We start from the raw sequence: 9,582 nt of genomic DNA on the forward strand, positions 1-9,582 counted from the left end.
ACCTAAATCCTTCTCTTCTTCTTCTTCTCCCTTTTGTTGGATAATGTAAATATTAGATTTCCAAACTTTTTATTGATTACGATATGAGATATGAGGGAATTAAATCAAAGACCTTGGTCAAACCTGATTCTATTCTTACAAAAGTGATGGTTGGCATAATTAAATACTAACAGGAAATGTGGAGTTCTTGGCAACTTCCATCATCGGAACTCTTTTAAACATTGTTGTCTTCCCATTAAAACCTCTGATGACCTATAAAGCCTAAACTTTTTTTTTATGGTCATTTTTACTACCTTCTTAAGTATACCATTGCTAAAGAACGTAGAATGGAACTGATGGGAATATACTCAATGGAAAATAGTTTTCAACACTGTATAGGCAATTATGGTTTTAAAATATTTTTCTAATATCACATGTGAGACTTCATTGGTCTCTGTTTTTTAAGTTTTCCTGTGGAATGAGTATTTTTTTTTAGTCAAACCCTGAAACAAAAATCTATCAATTAAACAAATATTTCAGAATCCATTTCTACCTTTGTAAATAGCAACTTCAAATTTTTTTGTTTGTAAATGGCTACGAAGAGGGTTGGTTGTTTGACCACGAGTTGCTTAATTCCACAAATAAGCTTGAAGTCTGCAATAGATGGTAGTTTAAGTATTGTTTCAATTTAGCCATTTTTAGATAGTTCGCAAAACTTATTAAATTGTAACTCGTTTCAATTTTATGAAAAATTAACAAATCATTTCATTTATCGGAATAACGTTGAGTTAGGTGAGAAGGTTGACAATAATCCTCGGAAGGGACCAGCCAATATTCTACGGATCGAAAGAATAAAGACACTTTTAATAAAAATATTGGCTCTCGCGTGCGAATATTTAAAACACGTTTTACCGTATGCTTATGAATAATACGGGAGAAAAACGAAAATGGTACGTTTTAAGCACGTATCCGTTTCTTAAGGGTTAAAAGCCAAAACCCCTAAAACCCCATTCATATGAGTGCAGGGTTTCGACTGCCCCTTTCATTTCTCCCGTTCCCATCCTCTAGCGGCTCTGGGTTCTGGATAGCTCCAAGATTTCTCGCAGCTCAAGTACAAACTCTCGATTGATCTTGCCAATAGAAAAGACCGGGACATGGGGGTCTTGTCACAATCTATCAAGAACTCTAGCCAGGCTGCCAGAGACGACGTTGTAGCCAGTTCCCGTTCATATTCCACCATTTTAGGGCTTTGCTGCTTCTGTTTATCTTCTGCGTAGGTAACTTTCTGAGATGGCGAGTCTTCTTCTACCATATTTGTTGCATCCACTCCAACAAGAACCATACATCATCTACTCTTCAAACCATTGATGTTAGATGTGGCATTGCTGTAGTTTTTCTCTAACAGAAAAAAAAAAGAGGAGAAAAGAAGATTTTTTTCATGCAAAATAACTGTTTCACACAAAAGATAGTGTTTTACTGACCTTGCTGAGCCACCTAAAGAATTTGTGTTTCTGTTATTGCTGTTGTTCAGAGTCTTCAGAGTTAAAGATTAAAAAATGATAGACACCACATTTTCTCATCATTTTTCTCTTGTTTCTCACAATAGTTCAGATTTGGATTTTTTACAGGTTGCAAAACACATGAATTGAAAATGACTAAAAATCTCTTTTAATCAAGTTAGCTTTGTTGTTTACAGTAAGAAGTTAGAACACAGTAAAAGTGGGTTTTTCTCCATTAAGACTGCAAAATGAATGTCTTGGAATGAAAAATCTATTAAAGTTAGCTTTGTTGTATTAATTTGGAATTGACGTTGGATGCAATATTTTGGATGATATTGAATGAAATATCTTGGAACTTGTAATGGGTTGTGGAATATATATATGCATTTATGTTTGATGTTGAAGCTGTTTTGAATGTTAGATGCAGGTATATAGGTAATAATCTCTCAATTTATGAGTATATTGCCTTTTTTTAGTCCCTTTTTTGAGAACTATGCGTTTAATACCCATACCGTCCATTTCCATTCGTTTGCCTTCCCCGTTTTCTTACCGTACCATTCGACTTTTTCTTTGTTTAAATCCAGTACCGCAAGTCTCTGTTTTTTTGCTGCCTGTTTTTGCTTACTATGGTCAAGGCACACTCTTCTAGGTTTCAAGGTCTATACACATAGGGTGTATGCTCAAAGCAAATTAAATTCCTTGATTCAACATTACATTTAAATAGAAAAGCAAAACCCTATTCCCAAACCCTAATTGCTATTAACCTACGGCTGAGGTGAAGCAATAAAAACTTAAAAAATTTTACGGTTGAGAATTCGTGTAGAAAATAAATTTAAATCAGGCAACCTTTACTAAGTTTCCTTGGCACAAAAGACATACTAAAAATAAAAAACTAAATTAAATGGGAAACTCTTTAACATCGTCCAAGGGGGGCTGCTTCTTGATTATGATATTCTAATTAGTTCAACTCCTTCCGAAAATAATACTATGAAGATCTTCTTCAATATTAGGCTTTAAAAAAATAAAAGGGGGGGTGGGGGAGTGGCATACCTAGTGCATGAGGCTCCTGCCACTACAAAATCTGAGGGTCATAATGTACGTAGGCTTACCCTTGCTTTGCAGAGAGGCTGTTTCTTAACTTGAACCCACGACTACTTGTTCTCAATGGAGCAACGTTACCACTATGCTGAGCTCCACCCTCTAATCTTAGGATGGGGGAAAGATCTTTGTTGCTTGCATTCCATCTCGTCTGTTCAAGCTAAGATTACCTTTCAAATATAAAAGGTTGAAGTATTGCTATTTTCACAGTCTAAAGCCCTTGATAGACTTTCCAATTTCATAATAGGAGGGCTGGTGATCTCCATATATCTCCCAATAGTGCAAATCGGTATGGGTTTCCAGAATTTTGCAACCTTGCTAGAGTCATTCTCCACTTGATGCAAATCTAGCCTGCATCATATACCTTCCCATATCTGTAGATGCAAACCTTTTGCTTGTCCTGGACTTTTTAGTGCATTTTATTGCCACTTGGCCAACTGTACTTGGGCTGAAACTTGACATGTGAGTAGGGGGCTTTGGTTCTACCTATCCACAGAATTTCAGCCTCATCTGAGATGCCAATGTGGCGAACTATGTGCCTGCGCAAAGGTTCCTTCTTTGTGCTGCCAATCTGCCATACAGGGAACCTCATCCCTCAATTCTGTACGTAAATATATACTAGTATAATCTGTTGGCTCTCTCGAATCAAAGACACTGAAAAATTTTCTACATGTCTAATCACTTAGAGCACAGATAAAAAAAAGGTTATTCCATATTATATATGTACGTTGTCTATATTTTGTATATATGCATAAACTGAATTTATGTATGTAAAATTTCCTAAATTGAGGTATGCCTGAATGTATCCCAAACCGTGTTTTCCCCATTGCTGAATCAGTCTTTATTACAATCATATTTATTTTTGTAGTGCTCAGTACCTGCCCTTCTGTTTTTAACCCTTTTCATAAATGAGAGTTCGTCCAAGTAATAGAATTGGGATATTTGATTATCTCTTATGCTTTGGCGAGGTTTAACCCTATATGGAAGTTGTTGAATTTGATTCCCTTACATTCTTCAAGTACTTGGTGATGGTCTTCCACTTCTATATGCATTTTCTCTGCGCCTTGATCGTGATCAAGCTTTTAGCAGTTATTGAATTTGATTTCCTCACCCTCTTGAAATACATGTTGATGGTCTCTACCTCTTGATACTTGTTACTTTTATCTTGAATTTAATTGAGTTCAATGTAATTTGGTTATTATTAATTGTCTTGGTACTTATTGATATTGAAATTCACTCTATGTATCCATTCCATTTTACTAAGATTTGATGGTGATTAAATGTTTTCGTGCGTGTGTTGCTCCCAATTTTTTGAAGGTCTGAACATGTTTGCGTTGAACATTGTCCAGATTGATCTTTACCTTGTCTTTGTACTTTCTATACTGAATAATATTTGAACATATGCTGTATCATATTTTTTATTTTATGGAACTTACTATGGCTAAAACTGTTGCATATTGAACAGAGCTCATACATGTAGGAAACAGGGAACTGATCAGATTAATGCAAGCATAAGCCATGGTGATCTTCCGGTGCCTTGCACGGAACCGACCAGAGTGGCTGTGGCAGCAGCAGAGTTGCCGCACCTTTGTAGATGCAAAGATCAAATGGGTTCGAGAACGAGGGCTCGACCATGCTGTTGAGAAGGAGAAGCACCTGAGGCCTATGCTTGCCCTCAAGAGCCTCATCAAGTCTGAGCCCTCCAAGTCCCTCCCTGTCTCCGTTGCTGCTGAGAACAAAGAACGCCTCTCCCTCCCTTACCGAGCCATTGAATTCATCCGCCGTTATCCTTTCGTCTTTGAAGAGTTCCGCCCTAGTGGTTCTGGTGTACTTCCCCATGTCCGCCTCACTCCTGAAGTCCTCAGCCTTGATCAAGATGAACAGTTAATCTATGATAACCCAGACCACCGGCAAACTGCTGCTGATCGGCTTCTCAAGTTGCTCATGCTTACCAGAGTAAATAAGCTTCCCCTGCATGTCATTGATCGCCTGAGATGGGATCTTGGTCTCCCTCCCGATTATGTCCGCACTCTTGTCCCCGACTATCCGGACTACTTCCAAGTCACCAGTGTTACATCTGATACGTCACCTGGTTCTGAAGTGCTTGCATTAGAGCTGGTTTGCTGGATAGATGAGCTTGCTGTCTCCACTATGGAAAAGAGGGCCATGGCCAAATCAGACCCCACTTTCAGGAAGGGGATGCCCCTTGCATTTCCCCTCCAATTCTCTAGAGGTTTTGATATGGAGAAAAAGGTGAAGAAGTGGGTCGATGAATGGCAGAAACTGCCTTATATCTCACCCTATGAGAATGCTCTGCATCTTCAACCCAAGAGTGATCAGGCAGAGAAATGGACAGTTGCTATATTGCATGAGCTCCTCCATCTCCTTGTTTCGAAGAAAACTGATAGAGACCACATTCTCTGCCTTGGTGAGCAACTAGGACTGCGTTCAAGGTTTAAGAGGGCCTTGCTTAACCACCCGGGTATTTTTTACCTTTCAAATAAGATTAGGACACACACTGTAGTTCTCAGGGAGGCTTTCAAGAGGGACCTCTTGGTGGAGAAGCATCCGATGATGGGTATGAGGTACCAGTATATTCATCTTATGAACAAGGGAAGGGACCAGTCATCTGGCACATCGGACGGTAGTCGCCAGCAAGCTTGGAAGACGGGGGCTACCAAGGGAGATGATGGTAGTGAGGACGAACAGCATGAAGAGTCTTATGGCTCATCGTGGTCCGAGGCTGAGGATGTTAGTGATGATGATGATGCAGATGACAATGAAGAGGATGAGGATGATGAAGATGAAGATGAAAATGAGTCTGCCACTAGGAGTGCTGTTTTGGGTAGAGAGAGAATGATTAGGAACCCCCACATTGAGTTGAAGAGACCTTTTAGATCTTCTGTTCAAGAAAGATCTGTTGGAGGATACTCAAATAGAAGAGGGGACAAAAATCCTGAAACTTCTGGAAGAAGAACATCGTACAGAGGGCATAAAGCTGGTGTGAGATCCTAGGGGGGGATCAAACTATTCAAGAAGTGGGAAAGGCTCCAGGAGAAAGGAAGATTTCTATTTCGTGGAATGGAGGTTAATTCTGAAACATCATATTTGTGATGGTGGTGAGTTTTTGTTGGCCTTTATCATTCAAATTGGAAAATCAAACAACTGATGTGTGGCATCTAGGAGTGCAAGCTAGCTAGTAGTGGGTTGGCTAATTGATAAATTTTGAACCCAATTGTGCCTATGCTTGGCCTGCCTGGACTCATTTTGGTTCAAAATTGAGCCCAATTACAGGCCAATTTACACTCCTAGTGCAGCCATTTTTGTATTCTTTTTCCTCCCCCCAAGTTCCTTACTGTCCTGGTAACCCTAATGATTAGATTACCGAGTTGTTAATTAATTAATTTATTTTTTCAAGTTTTAACTGACTATGTTTTCCTAGTCATGGACTAGAGAATATTTTGTCAAAATACGCCCAGGTATTATTGTATCTTTATTCCTTCTCTCTTCTTCCACATCTTACTTACATTGTTGATTGAATAATGGCTCAAGACCCATTAGTAATCCAAGTGGAGAAGGTGGCAAACCCATGACTAACAGTGCAGTGGCAGAACTCAAACAGACTAACTGTAAAGTCTACATCTCACAAGTGATATTACTTCCAGAACACATTCTAGGATGCACAGCTGCCTGCGAATACTAATTGTTAGCCATCCATTTGAAGCTTGATCACATTAAAAAATCAATTAAGATATGGTTCAAAGGCCATATTCCCCGTCACAGCTTCACCACCTGGAGATGCCTCTCTAACTGCCTCCCCATGCAGTCCTTCCTTATTCACTGTCACATCCAGGTCAACCCGTCCTGTTGCCTTTGCCCCCTGGGTCAAGAAGATATCCCCCACCTCTTCTTCTCTTGTCCTCTCTCCTTCCTGGTATGGTAGAGCCATTCTCCCCTTTGAGAGGGAATATATTTGGGTTGACATGACATTTGCCGGCTCCTCCATTTGTGACATCATTGGTAAGTTAGCTTTCTCTGCTACTATATCTTATCTTTGGATAGAGCGTAATATTCGCAGATGGTCTTCCAACTCCCATTCTGCGGAAAGGATTTGGAAAGCCATCTATTTTGATGTTACCTCTAAAATCCAATCCTTCCATTCTATTTGATCTCGGCCGATCCCCCACTCCTCTAGAAATGACCACATAATCTCCTCCTGGTGCCTTACGCCAGCCCCTCCCCCCACCACTTGACCTCCTTTCCCCCCTTCTCCTCTTGGCCCTCTCCCTCTCCTCCCGTGCTGTGGCTTTGGTTGCTGGTTCGGTTCTCTTGCCCTGTTGCTGGTTGCTGATTTGGTTTTTGCTGTAATTTTTTTGTTTGTTGCCTTTTGCTTTGTTCCCCCTGGGGTTGGTTCTTCCTTGTTGGCTTAGGCTTCCGCCCCACTTTCTTCCCCTTGTGTTTTTTTTTCGCTTTGGGTATAAGTTTATTTATTCATCAAAAAAAAATCAATTAAGATACAATTGATTGCAGTGACTTTTTTTCTTATTGCGGTGACTTTTTTTCTTTCTTCCTGATAATCTAATTGATTAAAGTGACTTCTTCCTTTCGTTTGTAGTAAGACATGTTTCTATTGTATTGATTTACTTCTATCCTATGTTACAGGACATTGACATTCCTCTGCCACCCTATGTTACCTGACGATGACAATGATATTGTTTTGATGAAAGAGCCCTTATTCTATTGTTGCCAATTTACTGTTGTACCCTTTTTTTTTTTTTGAAGTTTTTTGACCTGGAAACTTCAGGAAATCTGAAAGGAAGGAATTCCTGTACAGCTATTTTGATATGCTTCTAAATTATTTTAGTGAATGTAAGTGTACAATATAAAGGATACTGTCTGGAAAACTTGAATAAATGGTTTGTAAAAGAGTGGTAGGTGAATGCAAAGGATATTCGATAATTAAGTTTGAATGATTGTGTTGGCAGTTGGCACATGTCCAACATGATCAATATACATGTCAGGAAAATGGAGTTCCCTAGCTTCTTTCAAATTCAAAGCTACAAAAATTTATTGTTGAAGAGTTCTTTCTGCTCCCTTTATGATTTCGATCGCTCCTGACATTTTGTATCTCAACTCATGAAACTTGATCCACTGGCTGATCAGTCTACATGATCTGCTTTCTGAGCCAAACTCCCTGCATCCCACCAAAATACAAACACTAACACACAACAGGATGCTGTCTCTTCCTGTGGAGTGAATTTAAGTTTTGGGGTTTTCCCTCCCCACCCTCCTGCAGAGATTTATTTTCTAGGGAACAACAATGTAATGGGATCTGGTAATGAGGTTGAGTCGATGACAAATTCTGCAATGGAATTGCGAGCATCTAGTGAAAAATGTTACAGCTGGCTAGTACTTTCCAGGAACAGGCTGGAGAGGAAAGTCTTTCTCCATGTATGAATCACCAAAGATGGGATGCTGTTCAACCTATTATATCATATGAAAGGTGTTGTCTGGTGAAGTAGAAGACCAGAATGAAATTGCATGGATGTTGTAAAAGGGGTCCCCATTCCATGTATGAGTCACTTTGATTAAGATGGGATCCAGAGATATAATTTCACTTTTGTGGATTCATATTTCATGGTTTTTAGGCATCACATTTGATTCTTTATATGTCCATATATTTGAGGATAAAAGTCTTATCTCCCTAGTTACCTTTCAGGCATCAATTTTCCTAATTTTCTTCACCTTTTTCCTTTGTTGCACTACCTTACCTCTCCTACTTACAACCTTCCCCATTCCCTTACACTTTTCCTTAATTCTTTGAGATTAGGATTTTGTAAGGGTGCTCACATCTCAAATATCTTCGTAATCAAATATTTGATATGGCAGAGTAAATATTAATTATTTTTAAGATGCTCTCAATTATCATTATTTATTAGCATAATTTTCCTTTTTTTTTTTTTTGGGATGAATTAAGGATTATATATAATTTTTTGGTAATGGTTGCTGACACTCCTACTTATATTTATGTGATTCTATTGGGCATTGATAATTGAAATCTATTACCCAACAAAAAAAAAAAAAAAAAAAAAAAAACTCATTTAATCTTAATGAGTCCATGTCAGACACAATTGTGGGTTTCATTCTTCAAACATGAATAATGGATAATTCAATATACTTAGGGATCAGCCAAAATAAGTAGAAAACTCAGAAATGGGAATTGGAAAAAAGCAAGGTTTTTCCTCAAAATTTGTGATTTTTTTGGAGCTGTGATTCAATATACTTATGGATATTGTTATTAGAGGTACGTTTCATTGATTTTCTATTATTTTATTAACAAAAGAAAAAATGAAGATCAAATATGAATAATAAGCAATTCAAAAAAGGGTTGCAATAATCAGTTGAAATTGGATTCATAATAGGCGATCCATCTAATCTGATTCCGATTCCTCAAAGCATGGGTTAAGGTGCAATCAAGAGATGAACAGCGGTTTACTTTGCAGTTTCTCTTTTGTATAAGTTTATGTAACACGTTTCACTTTGGACCCAAACAATGTGATTAACCTTCCATGCTTTTCCAAAGAGAAGTATAGTCTGAGGGCATGCTTAGGTCTGGACTGTCCTTTTCTTGGATTAATAATAAAAAGAAAGGAAAAAAGAAAGCCAACTTTGGAGTCTTCTCACAATTCCACTTTTAACAGATAGTATAGCCTTTAGTATCAAACAATCCAGGCCAAATGCCTCAGCTTCTTTTTTTCCATCTTTCCTTAGCATGACAAGATAAAATCTTAGAATGATCTTGAAAACTTTATATTGAATATGAGATACCATTTTGTTTTACCTAATAAGAGCACATAGTGAAAAGGGCACTATTAAAGAGACCATCATCCTTCATTTTACTTTCCACTCGCATGCTTCCTAGTTCTAAATCAAAGCATCCTAAACAAGACACAACAATGGTGGAAAAGTGGGGACACCATGGGATTGGGAAGAGGGTTGGCCTGAT

The 9,582-nt window shown here is 38.4% G+C and overlaps 1 protein-coding gene across 5 annotated transcripts; it reads left to right on the top strand.

Annotated features, from left to right (window-relative positions):
* Positions 1-999: 999 nt before the first annotated feature.
* On the top strand, positions 1,000-7,546 carry LOC122069595 (protein WHAT'S THIS FACTOR 9, mitochondrial-like). Of its 5 annotated transcripts, none has more exons than XM_042633646.1 (3): positions 1,000-1,256; positions 4,042-5,695; positions 7,239-7,546. In XM_042633646.1, the coding sequence occupies exon 2, from the start codon at positions 4,095-4,097 to the stop codon at positions 5,589-5,591; it is 1,497 nt and encodes a 498-aa protein (XP_042489580.1). In that variant the 5' UTR covers positions 1,000-1,256; positions 4,042-4,094; the 3' UTR covers positions 5,592-5,695; positions 7,239-7,546. The 5 variants fall into 5 exon arrangements, with proteins under 5 accessions (XP_042489580.1, XP_042489581.1, XP_042489583.1 ...); XM_042633647.1 differs by having other exon boundaries at positions 4,057-5,695; XM_042633649.1 differs by having other exon boundaries at positions 4,064-5,695.
* The last annotated feature ends 2,036 nt before the right edge of the window (positions 7,547-9,582 follow it).

This window comes from Macadamia integrifolia, unplaced genomic scaffold (assembly GCF_013358625.1).
Source record: "Macadamia integrifolia cultivar HAES 741 unplaced genomic scaffold, SCU_Mint_v3 scaffold662, whole genome shotgun sequence".
In the NCBI taxonomy this organism is placed as follows: domain Eukaryota; kingdom Viridiplantae; phylum Streptophyta; class Magnoliopsida; order Proteales; family Proteaceae; genus Macadamia; species Macadamia integrifolia.